The 17,340-nt window shown below is 45.7% G+C and overlaps 1 protein-coding gene across 2 annotated transcripts in view; it reads left to right on the top strand.

Annotated features, from left to right (window-relative positions):
• LOC126473551 (tubulin polymerization-promoting protein homolog) overlaps nucleotides 1-17,340 on the top strand; it is a 429,312-nt gene that overhangs the window by 337,227 nt on the left and 74,745 nt on the right. For both annotated transcript variants that reach the window (XM_050100682.1, XM_050100681.1), the window contains one exon: nucleotides 5,959-6,132. In XM_050100682.1, the coding sequence (XP_049956639.1) occupies nucleotides 5,959-6,132 (174 nt within the window). The remainder of the gene's footprint in view (nucleotides 1-5,958; nucleotides 6,133-17,340) is intronic.

Genomic DNA, 17,340 nt, shown 5'->3' with positions numbered 1-17,340 from the left:
CTATTTTATTTTTAGTTTTCTCTCCCTGTTTTGTTGTGCTGTGTCCATTCCTGCGATTTGAACAATACCAATTCTCTCACGATTCGGCTCTGAATTGAACTTTTGGGAACGGGCGCTGATAACCTCGCTGTTGTGCGCCCTAAAACACTAATCATCATCATCATCATCATCAAACATTATTCTCTCGAAGCTTATGGTCTGTCAGATAAGCGTAGCAAACTGTCACCAGATTGGCACAAGTACAGTGAACGTAAAGGTCAGGATGTATCATCTCGTATGAGACAATCGCACTAATTCCACATCTATCAACACGTTCTAAGACGGAACCAGCGACTAAAATCTGTTACCACTGCAGCTTTTTTTCAAATTTTATCTACTGAAACTTCACTTTTGAACAGAAAATTTTCAAAATACTGTCAACCGATTTTTCAAAAATGTGGCATTTCTTCAATACACGAGTTATTTTGCGCAGAATGGTCCCACAGTTGAATAAACACTAATCATTCACTTGAAACTGGTTGCTGAAATAAAGTAACAACTGGAAATTTAGACGGCTGAAGGTCTTTTGATTCGACGTTTTACATTTGTCAACCAAGAACATGCAACGCGACATCATAATGCAGTGCAAAGCTACAACGGCAGTCTGTTTGATCCTAAAAGGATGGACTTTCGGTCGTGTTGCTGCTGATGCGAATGCCTCTCCAGTACTCATCGATAGGTTACGGACACGCTACAGGGAGGCAGGTCAGTTGGTGAGTTGGACAAGTTCGACGACGCATTACAACTCCACGTCAAATCTGATATCTGGCCACCTCTGCCTTGCGCGTCGTATGGATTCCACCAGAGCGCTGCAAGAGGATCCCAAAAGGAGCACTGGAATCGCCGTGTCCGACTAGGCTGTAATGAGCAAGTTACGTGAAAGGACCGTACAATTCTGACCTGTTCGAGTACCACATTTGACATGACAACATCTTGCGGTTCGCTTTCAGTTCTATCGTTCTAATGCCAAACGATAACTTCGTAACTGGCGAAACGCGTTATTCACAGACCAGTCTTGATATCGTCTGATGCAAGGCGACCGCCGTGTTGGTGTGCAGAGACCCGTGGCAAGCGCAGCGTGCCAAATGTTGCCCAGCAGATCGAGAGATTTCCGATCTTCTGTGATGTTGTGGGGAGGCTTCAGTGTTAACAGCCATATGGATCTTGTCGTTGTCAATGGGCGCCTTACCGCCAGGTAGTACATCGAACTGATCGCGTTGGACTATGTAGTGGCTGCTGCAAACAGCAGTGCGAGGGCATATGTGGTGGGCGTCAACGGGAATGTCTTGTGATGTCTGACTATCAGTGTTATGGAATGGCCGGCTGTGATTCCGGACATAAACCCTATAGTTCACGTGTGGGAGATGCTTGACAGACGCATTCCTCGTTATCCTTTCCCACCACAGACTCTCCAAGAACTCTCATGGGCTCTCGTTGAAGTATGGGAACGTGTACCACAGCATGGCACACAGGTGTCAGGGCAGTGACAAACGCTCACGGAGGGCGTACACGTTATTGAAACTCTAAAAATCCAATGAAAAGCACTCCAGATGATAGGATGAGTGAATGTCTCCATTTCATTTCCGATTTCTGTCGGACGTTTCAATTCTTTTATGTAAACGATCAAGGACGCAATGATGTTCTGTTGCGTACCTAATTGGTGAAATCTGGTAACATAGCCAGTCTTCCATTAGTGCTAAATAGGGTACAGCAAAGCCCAAAGTCTTGTTCGCCTAATTCTTTTGAGCAGTGTATAATACTAATAATAATCAATTTTGAAGGGTTTTGAACGAAGTATCATAATTAGGAAATTATTCATCCAGTGTTTCAAAGCGTTACTTCTATCTGAAACTTGTAACTTCCTCTCAATTTTTTCCACCCCACACTCCTTTAAGTTTCACCAGAGCGTCTGAACACCCACTTCAGGCGGTTCCAATCGGTTTTCTGGCGTCACATATCTTCCGGCACACTGAACACCGTTTTAATCCAGTGTCGTCTAGAGTGGCCTGAGATCTGATGGCATCCCACACTGTCTCGTGTCTTGACCTCCTCAGGGGCTCAGCATTCGTTTGCTGAGTACAGGCTTGGTAACTCCTGGGTTCCTGAGCCGGGGACTGGTAAGCGCCACCAGTCCTCTGTCACCGTAAGCTCTGGTCGTACTTCAGCGACCACCGTGCGACGCAACGGTGGAATGTTGTACGTTTCGGAGAACGGGGGTCTTGACTTCACTGCATTTACCGTGAGGAAGGTACACACACCTCTGTAAAAAAAACCTCAACCTCAAGGTGTGCTACGTACTGAGGTGGTGAATGGCTGTTGAGGGAAAAACCGCCTTTTGCGGGCAACCTCTGGGGCACCTGCCACCCCCCCCCCCCCCCCCCCCCGATGACTCACTTTCCCACAGCTACAGGGTCTTTTTCAGCTATTGATCTCTGTTTTTGTTTCCCAGCTATTGCAGACTTAGTTTCGTGGGAAGTGGCTTCCGATTTACATTCTAGTGACCACTTCCCAGTGTGGATCCATCTGCTGACTTGGACAGTGGCCATCAGGAGACCACACAGGTGGATTATACAAAGGGCAAATTGATTACAATACAGTTCACAGGTTATTTTTGAACAAAAGAATTGTGCACAGGAGACGGTGGCCCATATCACTCATGACATCCAAAGGGCTGCCACAGAGTCCACCCCCAGGTCTACTAACCACTTCAGTCGACGGTCTGTACCTTCATGGAATGACGTCCACTGTCGATTGGCCATCAGGGCCAGACGAACAGCTCTGCAGAACTTCAGTGTCCAACTACTGACAATCTTCATGTCTTCAGGTCTGCGAGAGCACAGGGAAGGCGAGTGATCAAAGAACATAAGAGGGCTTCCTGGAGGGAATTCACGACTTCCGTTAATCGGTCCACTTCCGCTTTGCATGTTTGGGAATCAATAAGACGGATTTCAGGCAAGGGTAATCCACATCCCATTACAGCTTTGTCAAATAATGGGGTCTTGGTGGACACCAGAGGACATGGCTCACGTTTTAGCTGAACACTTCTTTACTGTTACTCCGTCATTCAGACAAGCTCCTGCTGTTCAGGTATTCCATCGGACTGCAGAGATGAGGAAGCTCAATTTCTTCTCGCGTAATGAGGAAGTCTGCAACCTTCCATTCTCCATGTGGGAACTGAAATCAGCATTATCTGCAGCCAGAGACACTGCTCCAGGACCTGATGAGATCCATTATACCATGCTTCGTCATCTGAGCCCTGAAGCGAAAGATCAGGTCCTATGTTGTTTCAGATCTGGTTTGATGGACAGTACCCCTCGACTTGGAAGGAGGCAATGTTAATTCCATTCTGGAAACCAGGCAAGGACCGTAGCGTCCTTAACAGTTATCGGAGTGTCGCCCTTACCAGTTGTATGGGTAAGACTCTTGAACGCATGGTCAATCGCAGCCTCATCTGGCTGCTCGAGTCACGAGGTCACCTGAGCCGCTCCCAGTGCGGTTTCAGGCGCTACTGGTCCACTCTTGACAACTTAATACTACTGGAGACTGTGATACAGGAGTCCTTCTTACGCCGAAACCATTTAGGTTATGTGTTTTTTGACCTCAGAAAAGCACATGACATGACTTGGAGGTACAACATCCTTCGCCAACTTCATGAATAGGAACTACGTGGACGCCTGCCGCTTCTGATCCAATCCTTTCTCGAGGACCGGCGTTTTCTTTATTGCTTTGGTGATGACATGTCTGATTGCAACGTTCAGGAGAATGGTGTGCCCCAGGGCAGTGTCCTCAGTGTCACATTGTTTGCCATTGCTATCAATGGCATTTCCTTTGCAGTCAGGAGCCCTGTCAAAAGCTCTTTGTCTGTGGATGTCTTTGCAATCTTCTACTCCTCCCCTGATCTTAGGACGACGACGACGACGACGACGACGACGAGGCAGCTACAGCTGACAATTAGGAGGCTGGAAACCTGGGCCCAGACAACTGGTTTTCAGTTCTCACCTGAGAATACTGCGTGTATCAATTTTAATTTTGCTCGTCAGAGTTTTAACCAACCATAGCTTACAATGGGGGACCGTATTTTTCGTTTTTAAGACACTTTGCCCTTTTTGGGTTTATTTTTTGACTCGAAAGTAACATGGCTCCCACATCTGAAAGACCTACGAACAAAGAGCTTCCAGTTGTTGAACATTTTGAAATGTCGGGTGCCACTTCCTGCAGTTTTATAGGGCATTTGTTGTAATTTCATAGGGCATTTGTTCGATCACGCTTAGACTATAGCAGCGTGGTCTACTGATCGGCCCGTCCTTCCTACCTCCGGATGTTAGGTACTGTCCACCACGAGGTCATTCAGATATCGACTGGAGCCTTTTGGACCAGCCCAGTTCAGAGTCTGTGTGCAGAGGCTGGTGAACCACCACTCTGAATTCGGCGACGTATTCTTCTGGCTCGACAGGCGCTGAAAATCTCAGCGTCACCTCAGGAATCGGCCTTTAGTTCAGCGATCGACTGTTCAGGAATCGGCCTCAAGCGATCAGATTGTCTCAGAGATTTGGATCTCTCGAGCATGAAAATACACACCCAGGGATGGAACGCACTGTCTCCTTGGTGTCTTCAGAGACCCAAAGCGATTTTAAGCTCGACATAGCACACGAAAAGTTCTACTCCAGATTTGGTTTTTACAACTTTGTTTTCGTCTATTTGAAGTATGTACCATAGTTTTATCGCTATTTACACAGATGGATCCCAGCAGGGGAATGCTATCCATTGTTCTGCGGTTTTCCCTGATAGGGTTTTTAAAGTGCGTCTTCCAGAACAATTTACAAATTATGATGTGGAGATATGTGGCATTCTGATGGCACTGGAGGGGGTTCACAGACATCACCGAACGAGTTTTCTTGTCAGTTCCGACACTCTTAGTGCACTGCAGGCACTTCACCAAATGTATCCGGTAGACCCACTGATTCAGCTCATCCATGACTGCTTACAGCGGCTCCAACACCGTGGCAAGGAGGCGATCTTATGCTGGGTACCTGGCCGTTTTGGGATACAGGGTAACGCCATGGCTGACAAAGCTGCTGAGGAAGCATATTGGGATGGTGTTGTCCATGAATGCCCCATGCCGTTGCACGCCATTCTCTCATTTTCTGACAGATGCATCATGCGTTAGTGGGAGACTGAATGGTTGCAGGTGTCGGACAACAAATTGCGGTCACTCAAACCGACCACAAAAGCTTGGCGGACTTCGTGTCAGCCTCGCCACTGATAGCACGTTTTGCCTACCAGACTGCGCATTGGGCATAGCCCTTTCACACATGGCTTCCTCCTCCGGCGGGTGGATCCACCATTCTGTGAAGTTCATGGCGTGCCGCTTTCACTTCAGCATATTGTGGCTACGTATGTCCTGTATGCTGATATTTGGGCAGCCCTCGGTGCCGCTGGAGATCTGCCCACCCACGGTGAGTCCTCATCCCGAAACTGGAAGGGAGGGGCGGCAGACTTTAATACGTTCTAAACTGCTCCACATGGGGGTACAGCCTTCAGCCTTCGTCCCCACCCATGAGTTTTGCATGTTGACTTTTCGTCAGGGCGCTGATGACCATGATGTCGAGCGCCCCCTCATCCCAAATCATGATCGTCTCCTGACATCTGCTCACACTAAACACAGTTCTAAGGGACGTCTTGCTGGGCTGGTATCCAAAAACAAACGTGAGTGCGCGATGGTTTTATGGAGATACCTGCCTATACTAAAATTAGGTCTGATTTTAATCTATATATAAAAAATAACCTCTGGTCAGCATCACCAAAACTTTAAAAAACCACAGGCCTTTATTCTCACAGTACATTTACTCTCTGGGCATGCCTAGTAAAGTGTGTTATTGTGTTCTGCTGTAATGAGGACACTTCGATGTGCTGTTTCAGATGTGCGACACGGCGCCTGCCTCCTCCTCCTCCGCCCCCGGAGTCGAGGCCAGCCCCGCCAAGGCGGAGGATGGGGGCGTCCAGCCGTCTCCACCCCCACCTGCTGCCGCCCCCAAATCGGAGGCGGAGGCGCCCAAGCAGCCTGTGGACGACGACAAGCCACCTGACAACAAGGTGAGGTTCCGGCCCACAATCAGCAAGCCTGACGCTTCCTACGCCCTGTCACAAAAGGTACTACAGCTAGGCTCTGCTAACTATTGGCTGTGATGTCTTAGGGCAATTGATGTAAACTGTGTGAGCGAACGGGTGGTATTCTGTCATTCTACGCAACGGATTGATCTGAGATGTACCCTTTACCCTGTGGCTCCTGCAAGATGCAATTTCCATCCCCACACTACTACAGAAGTCAGACAGACGCTCCCAACGATCTAAAGAGAAATGCCTGAAAAACTTTCAGCAATAAGTATCTTCTGGAGTCGTCCGCTGTAAGGAAATGACACAAAAATTCACAAAATTTCTTACGTAACTAGTCGGATACTTGGGTACTGGATTAGTGCCAGTAAGTGTAAGAAAAACATGAGACTAACGAAAATTATTATTTTTTTTGCAAAAATTCTGAGAAATCACAATGGCACTTTTAGTTATGAACTGAACAAGTTATTCCTGGGTTCTTTTCGGAATGTGAAGTTACCTCTTAAGGATAGGATTTGCTAATGAAATTTCTATACAAAGTTTAAGATTGTTATTGACTTGGCAGAATGGCTGAGAGCCGCGCCTACACAACTTGAATAATTATCTGTTAGAATGTTGCTAGGTACGGTCAAGGCTGTCGCATGTGAAATGCAGTGAAGTGTACTGTTGTGGAGGAAATATGGGGCTCGCAAGAGCTGTAGCGCACAATACCATAAGCTGCGATGACTGCTGTCTGCGCCCCTCACTGCTGACAGATAAGATAACTCTCGTTCTATCTGGATTGACCTTCGCCAATCAAACTCTCGCTATGCCTTGATGAAGTCGAGGACTCATATTCGCCCCTAGTCTATTGGCGTGGTACACCGGTCAGATAACCAGTCCACCGTGATGCCACTCAAAAATTCGCTTGCATTCGTTTAATTATAACTCTGTCTGTCCACACTGCACAAAAAGTTTAGCGGCCAACCCAGTGAACAACGCTAAACCGCAAGGACTCAATATAGAGTCACACTCCTATTCGCTCTCAACAGAGGTGCTCTCCCAGTGAAGTACTGAGGAGAGACTTGTTCCTCCCTCTTTGAGTACACGTACAAGCGCGCACGCTCTCGTTACGTGTTCTCGCTCCATGAGCGACAACGGAATGGCCCCTCAACACCCCAGACGTGAAGGGGTATATCTTTTGGTCTCTTCCATTACTCCTTCAGCTCAAGGCGTCAGGAATATCGTCTGCCAATCAGCATTGCTCTTCTAAAACGGGAGAATGACGTTTCGTTTAAGGCGACCAATCCAGAAATCTGTAGCATCGATGTTTGGCGTTTACTGTCTCCCCGTGAAAACCTCTGAAACTGCATGCTATGTTTGTAAAGAATGCGTAGGCTGGGCGCTCCCACACAATGTAGCGGAATTTGCTTTTAAGCCGAACACGGGGTCGTTCTCCCTTTCACTCTGGCATACGCTGTCTGCTCTACAGGCGGTCGCCGGCCGAGGTAGATAGGTTGACTCGTCCTCTGAAGGGACCGGCCGCCTGGCGTGCGGTTTGCCTCTCCCAAACTAAAAGCTTTTGTGACCGTCGTGTCTTGAAAGTGTGTGTGTACGCCAGCCTCGAGTATTTCAAGCTCGGTGCGCACTTGCGATTTACTTGTTATTTGCATATCGATTACATGAATTCATACAACTTTGACTTTATCTTATCGAATTTGGGGTTCGAATGAAGCGTCTTGATGTGCGGTATATGATTGTGAGGGCGGAATATGTAAGCAATGATGGTCAGGAGACCACGACGTCTTACAACTGGAAGGCGGAAGACTTATAATGAATCTGTTAAAGACAAAACGTTGTAGTAAGGATTGGCGATGTGCGAACAGGTGTTAGGCAAGGATGTTATTTGTAACCAATGCTTTTCTGTATTTATGAACAGATAAATCTATAGAAAAAACAAGACGCATATTTATAGGGGAAGACAGATAAGCATGCAGATAATCAACCATGTTGGCCCAATATGAGAAAGAACAACGATTTGATATGGACCGATCGTGAAAGAGAGGAGAGTTGGGGGGGGGGGGGGGCGATGAGAATAAATATGGAAAAGACCAAAGTAGTGAAAATCAGCAAATACACTCCTGGAAATGGAAAAAAGAACACATTGACACCGGTGTGTCAGACCCACCATACTTGCTCCGGACACTGCGAGAGGGCTGTACAAGCAATGATCACACGCACAGCGCAGCGCACACACCAGGAACCGCGGTGTTGGCCGTCGAATGGCGCTAGCTGCGCAGCATTTGTGCACCGCCGCCGTCAGTGTCAGCCAGTTTGCCGTGGCATACGGAGCTCCATCGCAGTCTTTAACACTGGTAGCATGCCGCGACAGCGTGGACGTGAACCATATGTGCAGTTGACGGACTTTGAGCGAGGGCGTATAGTGGGCATGCGGGAGGCCGGGTGGACGTACCGCCGAATTGCTCAACACGTGGGGCGTGAGGTCTCCACAGTACATCGATGTTGTCGCCAGTGGTCGGCGGAAGGTGCACGTGCCCGTCGACCTGGGACCGGACCGCAGCGACGCACGGATGCACGCCAAGACCGTAGGATCCTACGCAGTGCCGTAGGGGACCGCACCGCCACTTCCCAGCAAATTAGGGCCACTGTTGCTCCTGGTGTATCGGCGAGGACCATTCGCAACCGTCTCCATGAAGCTGGCCTACGGTCCCGCACACCGTTAGGCCGTCTTCCGCTAACGCCCCAACATCGTGCAGCCCGCCTCCAGTGGTGTCGCGACAGGCGTGAATGGAGGGACGAATGGAGACGTGTCGTCTTCAGCGATGAGAGTCGCTTCTGCCTTGGTGCCAATGATGGTCGTATGCGTGTTTGGCGCCGTGCAGGTGAGCGCCACAATCAGGACTGCATACGACCGAGGCACAAAGGGCCAACACCCGGCATCATGGTGTGGGGAGCGATCTCCTACACTGGCCGTACACCACTGGTGATCGTCGAGGGGACACTGAATAGTGCACGGTACATCCAAACCGTCATCGAACCCATCGTTCTACCATTCCTAGACCGGCAAGGGAACTTGCTGTTCCAACAGGACAATGCACGTCCGCATGTATCCCGTGCCACCCAACGTGCTCTAGAAGGTGTAAGTCAACTACCCTGGCCAGCAAGATCTCCGGATCTGTCCCCCATTGAGCATGTTTGGGACTGGATGAAGCGTCGTCTCACGTGGTCTGCACGTCCAGCACGAACGCTGGTCCAACTGAGGCGCCAGGTGGAAATGGCATGGCAAGCCGTTCCACAGGACTACATCCAGCATCTCTACGATCGTCCCCATGGGAGAATAGCAGCCTGCATTGCTGCGAAAGGTGGATATACACTGTACTAGTGCCGACATTGTGCATGCTCTGTTGCCTGTGTCTATGTGCCTGTGGTTCTGTCAGTGTGATCATGTGATGTATCTGACCCCAGGAATGTGTCAATAAAGTTTCGCCTTCCTGGGACAATGAATTCACGGTGTTCTTATTTCAATTTCCAGGAGTGTATAACACTTTCGTCAAAATATCAATGGCCATCCCATATTTTGTCAGTGGTGTTTCGTACACTGCAGAGATTTCGTTGGAAAGCCCTTAAATTTCCTCCAAACAGTCTCGGTCTCGGTCTCCATATTTTTTGAGTCCTGAAGGAAGACATTCGCGGCCGTCGGTTTGCTTCGGATGAAGAGGCGCACTCCTGAGTTCTGTAGGCAGCCGCAAACATTTTTCCACGAAAGCTCCATCAAACTAATCTTCGGACTGAAGACCACAACAGCACATTCCCCATTGCAGATACCGGGAATTGTCTGAGGGCTGTTGTTACGGCATTAAGTGCATATGAAGGGCTTATTTCAATAGTGGTACAAGTTCATTTTTGTTCATTTTGAGATACAGAGTCCTAAAGTTAAATGAGTGCTGAAAAATCTGCAGTTGAGATACCAGAAACTTTAAAACGTATGGCTTCTTGCTAGAGATGACCCTTTCTTTCTGTTTGTTTGGACCATTAATGTCAGAAGCATTATAGACAGAAAAGTGGAGGTAATGGACTTGTACCACTATTGAAATAAGCCCTTCATATGTACCTATTCATTTTGTCGCATAACACTAGTGCATGTATTTGAGCGGTGTCTGTTCTGTCGGCTACACCTATGCTTTGAAGAGGGAGGGCGGGAGGTGGGGGGGGGGGGGCGGGGGGCGTAGCCGGTTTACACCTAGTCCACAGTGTGAGCGTTTTAACTTCACAATACCTACTGAATCCACGTCTCTTTGACATGAGCAGTAAAAATCATCACTACAGGAACAAACGTGATATAGTACTGAACGAAGTGTTTTGTAGTTTAAGAGTGGAGAATCTGCAAAATAATAATAATAATAATAATACTATCTCTGCTTTCACAGCCTTCGAGATAAAGACCAGCCGTTGCATCCTGAAACAGAAGCGGTGGTGGTCCCGAGGAGGTTTAAGTGCCGAAAGTATGGTTTTTTTGAGAGACTCCGTTTTCTGGAAACGCGCAGATAGAGTAGCTTCTCTAATAGATAACTTGAGAGTTCTGAATAAACACAATCAGTTATGTACAGTTAATGATAGCTATTTAACAGATAGACAAATAACATGAGATTTCTGAATAAACACAATTAATTAATTAATTAATTACAATTGATGATACCTATTAAATTTTAAATCTTTTTATTACAACAGTGTGCATTTATTATGGTATGTTTTACTTTCTGCTGAAGTAACGAAATGTAAATTGCCGTTCCGCCACTGGTAGAATATTATTGCTGCATTCTGTAGATTGTCCAGCTTTCAAAAGATACTGCTGACTTTTTTAAAACAATTAAAGCATCTATAAAAAAATGGGCTGTTTTCTGTCAATGCAAATGTGGGAAATGCGCACGCAATTTTCTCTTTTGACTCCTACAAACGTTTTAACGAGTAAAGAAGAACTATGTAACACCTACATTCATTATTTAGTCATCACTGGTTTAAAAGAGCAGGTGGACGACACTGTAATTTTCACTCTAGCCATTGTGTAAGTGCTTTACTTGCAGAAAGCATTTGAATTACCATCTCTAACTAAACGATCTTTCAAAATACCTTCAAAATACTTCAAAATGTGTTTATCCAAGAACGCAAGCTTGACCATGCAGGTAGAGGATATTCGAGTTTTTCCTTGAGAAAATTGTAACTTTTCTGCGATGCGGCGCGCAAAGTAATCGACTTGCAAATGTCCTCTTTGACCCATCGAACCTTTTTTGACAGCTGTAACACACTACTAATTTGATTAAGCGAAAATATTTTGCCTAGTATTCGATTAATTTCACGAGACGTAAGTGCAGTTTTATTACTTTCTTCATAATTCAGACGTCGTTTTTTTGATGACATCTGACTCCGAAGATCTTTATCACGGGCTCGCGATTTGTTTCACATGTTGATGAGCTTTTCTCCTCTGTAATGCCGCTGTGGAATTCTGTACACTGGCTTTATCTGAATAATTACAAACAACTTCATGTGTAAATGTAGATTTATCAGCACCTTTTTACAGTGGTGAAAGGTTTTCTAACGTCTCTACGCTTTTTTGATGGCTCTCACCGTTGTTGAAACATTCCTTCCTTTCTTGTGTTGCACGTGGTGTGCTATCACACCGGCGCTGCTGCTGCAAGCAAATTACACAGTGGAAATGCATCGCTCTGAAGCACTCTTTCTGGCGGAAGTTTAGCAGTTCTGAACGCAAGTTTCTTACGTAATCATTTTCTTCGAAATGACAATATCATATTTTAGCATTTGCAACATTCACAGCGCTTTTTCTACAGCGTTACGACAGCCAAATCTCATGCAGACTTGTATCACAAGGAAAAGCATGAAAGCCACTTCAGTCCCTCTAGCGTCGCGATTGTGGGGATTACGGCCAACAATATCACAACGTGGCATTGCTTTCACACGCACAAAACACTTCAGTGTTCAAATCATTCCCTACACATAAGCAACTAAGCGAAAGCGACAACTCTGGCTCAAGTTGTAAACTCCCTCTTACTAATCGGTCTATCGTGCTTGCGATATAAAATAAGACCGTGGATCGCGTGTATGCCTAATGGGTTTTTTCTAATTGTATAAGGCCATGTTTCCCGAAATAGTGATACCGATAAGTAGGAGGAAAGTGTACAACCGACCCTTCTGATGGAAAGTCTACTAAAAGTAAAAGTAATTAAACCGAACAGGGCTATAATTTGGAAAAATGAAAGTTATTTTGTGCATTCACTCACGAACAACACTGGACAGAAAGGGGGTACCATGGTCATGAATCCAACATAACGTCATCAAAGAAATTTAGAAAAAAGCAAGCACTTTTTACTTCGCAGTTACTTATTTTGCAAATTGGCTTTCATATTGTTGTCTGAACAACTGAGCCTTTTTTTACTGACTTGAACAGTATTAAATACTAGAATACGTACCAAACCAAACAGTCATGTGCTCCAAGCTATATGTAAAATAAATAAAACTTCTGCATTTTTAATTTGTGCATTTCTTTAGATTTGGATTTTTTCCAGTGACTGAGTCTCAAACTTGGAAAATGAAATAGCTTTACTTTAGTCATATACTGAAGCCTCTGTTGTACAACAGTTAATTGAAAGTAGACTGAGGCTAAAATTCTTAAAAGAGAAATTATTCATTAATAAACTGGCCGTAACTATTCAATTTGTTTCTTATGACACTCAGTTATCAAATTAGGGAAGAAAAGGAACAAGGATCCTGCTTGGTAACAGTGTCTGGCGCCAATGAGGACACAATTGCCCTGAGTTTAACTGATTATTATTTAAATAAATCTTATCAATCAAATCACATTCAGTTGTACTGCTGGGTTAGCCATTAACACTTTCTACGAATGAACAGTCTTACTTCAGAGCTGTGCATACGACGGAACTGTGTTGCTGGAACTGCTGCTGTTGTTGAAGACGGTAGCATATTGTGGAGCCACGGCTAATTATAGGAACGGGCAATCGTAATTAATACAGCCTCTTTCGCCCGTCCACTGTCCGTACTCCTGCTCTAGACATCTGGCCGGCGCGTACACGCTGCCGCCGAAAATAGTACTCTACTGCGAGAGCCACACTTCCGCACACTACAAGCGCTGGAACCCGTCTCTCCCTCTCTCCGCGCGCTCTGCGCAACAACGCCCTTCGCAAAGATTTTACAACGCACAAGCACTGCTATTATCGTCGATGCAAATAACAATTCTTTTGGCTTTTTCCCAGAGCTTATAAGTTTCACAGTAATACACAGATAAATACCATGAAACGTCAACAGACTTCTACCTAAATGTAAACATACAGTGAAGCAATGTCCTTACACATTAAAAGAAAGCATTTAAATTACAAATATTTACATGCAATTTTTTAAAAAGTTATATATCGGTAGCAGGTGCCATGCATCCTGCATTTTCGGTGTTACAAAGTTTAAAAGAATAGTTAACCACGCACTGGATAGGAATGTAGCAGTAGAACAGTTAATAATAGGAGGGAACCTCCATGGTATGCAAACACTGTACAGAAACTTCTAAAAAAAACAGAGATTACGGCATAACAATTGTAAAACGAAGCGTAGGGCTACATACACAGAGATGCTGAATGAAACGCGAGTGGCTGTCGAGGGAGCAATGCGCGATGTCTTCAGCGACTACCGTAGCAGGATACTGTCAAGTGATCTTTCACATAACCGAAAGAAATTCTGGTCGTATGTAAAGGCTGTTAGTGGCACCAAAGTTTATGTCCAGTCCCTAGCGAATGAGACAGGAACTTAAATTGAGGGTACCAAAGCAAAAGCTGAAATGCTCAACTCCGTTTCCAAATGTCCCTTTACGAAGAAAAATCTAGGAGAATTGCTCAAGTTTAATCCTCCTACCACTGAAAAGATGAATTAAATAAGTATTAGCGTCAGTGGTGTTGAGAAACAGCTGAAATCGTTAAAACTGAACGAAGCTCCAGGCCCCAACGGAATCCCTGTCAAATTCTAGACTGAATTTTCGGCTGAGTTCGCCCATCTTCTAACTACAATCTGTCGTAGATCCCTCGAACAAAAAACCGTACCCCGTTTTGGAAAAAGTCACAGGTGACACCCGTCTACAAGAAGGACAGTAGAAGCGATCCACAAAACTACCGTCTAATATCCATGACATCAATTTGTTGTAGAATCTTACAACATATTCTGAGCTCAAACTTAATGAGATAGTTCGAGGAGAATGACCTCCTCGACGCCATCCAGCATGGATTTCGAAAACATTGAACATGTGAAACCTTATTCACACTTTTCTCATGTTATATACGCAAAGCTTTGGATCAAGGCAACGAGGTAGATGCAGTGTTTCTTGATTTCCAAAAACCATTTGACTCAGTACCGCACCTATGCTTATTGTCAAAAGTACGATCATATGAGGTATCAAGTGAAATTTGTGACTGGATTGAGGACTTTTCTATATGGAGGACACATCATGTTATCTTATACGGAGAGTCATCGTCAGATGTAGAAGTGACTTCGGGTCTGCCTCAGGGAAGTGTGTTGGGACCCTTGCTGTTAATGTTGTATGTTAATGACCTTGCAGACAACATTAATAGTAAAATCAGGCATTTTGCAGATGATGCAGCTGTCTTTAATGAAGTATTGTCTGAGAGAAGCTGCCTAAATATTTAATCAGATCTTGATAAGATTTCAACGTGGTGCAGAGATTGGCAACTTGTTCTAAATGTTCAGAAATGTAAAATTGTGCACTTCAAAAAACTAAAAAACGTAGTATCCTATGACTATAATATCAATGAGTCACTGCTCGAACAGGACAACTCGTACAATTACATGGCTGTAACACTTTGTAGGGTTATGGAAAGGAAATATCTCACAGATTCAGTAGTGCACTTGAGTTTATTGGTAGAACACTGGGGAAGTGCAATCAGTCTACAAAGGAGATTGCTTACAAATCACTCGTGCGACCGGTTCTAGAATACTGCTTAAGTCTGTGGCACCCGTACTAGATAGGTCTAACAGAGGATACTGAACTACACAGAGAAGGGCAGCACAAATGGTCACAGGTTTGTTTTATCCGTGTGAGAGTGCCACAGAGATACCGAAGAAGCTGAAGTGGAAGATTCTTGAATATAGACGTAAACTGTCCCGAGAAAGTCTAAAAATGGTTCAAATGGCTCTGAGCACTATTGGACTTAGCATCTGAGGTCATCAGGCCCCTAGACTTAGAACTACATATACCCAACTAACCTAAGGACATCACACACATCCATTCACGAGGCAGGATTCGAACCTACGACCGTAGCAGCAACACGGTTCCGGACTGAAGCGCCTAGAACCGGGAAAATCTATTAGCAAAGTTTCAAGAACGGGCTCTTACTGATTAGGAATATACACTAGCGATCATTAAAATTGCTACACCAAGAAGAAATGCAGATGATAAACGGGTATTCATTGGACAAATATATTATACTAGAAATGACATGTGATTACATTTTCACGCAATTTGCGTGCATAGATCCTGAGAAATCAGTACCCAGAACAACCACCTCTGGCCGTAATAACGGCCTTGATACACCTGGGCATTGAGTCAAACTGAGCTGAAAAGTAACGTCGACTGTTCAAAGTGTCGTCAATGCGAACAAAAGGTGACCGAGACGTGTAACCAATGGCAGCCCATACCATCACGCCGGGTGATACGCCAGTATGGCGATGACGAATACATTCTTCCAATGTGTGTTCACCGCGATATCGCCAAACACGGATGCGACCATCATGATGCTGTAAACAGAACCTGGATTCATCCGAAAAAATGACGTTTTGCCATTCCTGCACCCAGGTTCGTCGTTGCGTACACCATCGCAGGCGCTCCTGTCCGTGATGCAGCGTCAAGGGTAACCACAGCCACGGTCTCCGAGCGGATAGTCCATGCTGCTGCAAACGTCGTCGAACTGATCGTGCAGTTGGTTGTTGTCTTGCAAACGTCGCCATCTGTTGACTCAGGGATCGAGACGTGGCTGCACTATCCGTTACAGCCATGCGGATAAGATGCCTGTCATCTCGACTGCTAGTGATACGAGGCCGTTGGGATCCAGCAAGGTGTTCCGTATTCCCCTCCTGAATCCACTGATTCCATATTCTGCTAACAGTGACTGGATCTCAACCAACGCGTGCAGGAATGTCGCGATACGATAAACCGCAATCGCGATAGGCTACAATCCGACCTTTATCAAAGTCGAAAACGTGATGGTACGCATTTTTCCACCTTACACGAGGCATCACAACAACGTTTCACCAGGCAACGCCGGTCAACTGCTGTTTGTGTATGAGAAATCAGTTGGAAACTTTCCTCATGGCAGCACGTTGTGGGTGTCGCCACCGGCGCCAACCTTGTGTGAATGCTCTGAAAAGCTAATCATTTGCATATCACAGCATCTTCTTCCTGTCGGTTAAATTTCGCGTCTGTAGCACGTCACCTTCGTGGTGTAGCAATTTTAATGCCCAGTAGTGTACTATAACCTCCTACGTATCCCTCCCACAGGGATCGTGAGGATAAGATTATTCTAATTAGTGCACGCACAGAGGCATTCAGACAATGATTCTTCCAGCGCTCTAAACGCGAGTGAAACAGGAAGAAACTCTAACAAATGGTACAATGAGACGTAGACTCTGCCGTGCTCGCGGTGGTTCGCAGAGTAGAAATCACAGTCTCCATCATATAAATATGAGGGCGAAGGGTTCCTCGCTGACATGCGCATAATGGCAGAAACGCGTTTACTACTGCGTAGCGGTTATTGCGACCCCGCCTCCTCCCCCAAATGATACAATCTCTACAACAAATTCTTTTGGAAGATACACTACACTTTCCCTCTCCTCCCTCCTGCTCGTCAATCTTTTGCACCCATCATGACCATCTTCTTTTGGCTTTGTTGTCTGCTACGGGATATAACGTACCGGCCGCATAGAAAACAAGCGTTGCTGATTTCCTATTACTACTCAACGCCATGATTCCTTGTTGTGTATACGTGCAGTGGTGATATACACCTTGTAGCGCCTCCAATACAACGTCAGCACAGCTCCTTTGTTGCTGACCGCCGTGCCTTAAACACGGAGAAGCCTGCTATCCATTTCGCTATCCTGACCTTTGCT

This window comes from Schistocerca serialis, chromosome 4, assembly GCF_023864345.2.
Source record: "Schistocerca serialis cubense isolate TAMUIC-IGC-003099 chromosome 4, iqSchSeri2.2, whole genome shotgun sequence".
NCBI classification, from domain to species: domain Eukaryota; kingdom Metazoa; phylum Arthropoda; class Insecta; order Orthoptera; family Acrididae; genus Schistocerca; species Schistocerca serialis.
Note: the sequence above shows the minus strand (reverse complement) of the source record. Positions and strands in the feature narration are given on the sequence as shown.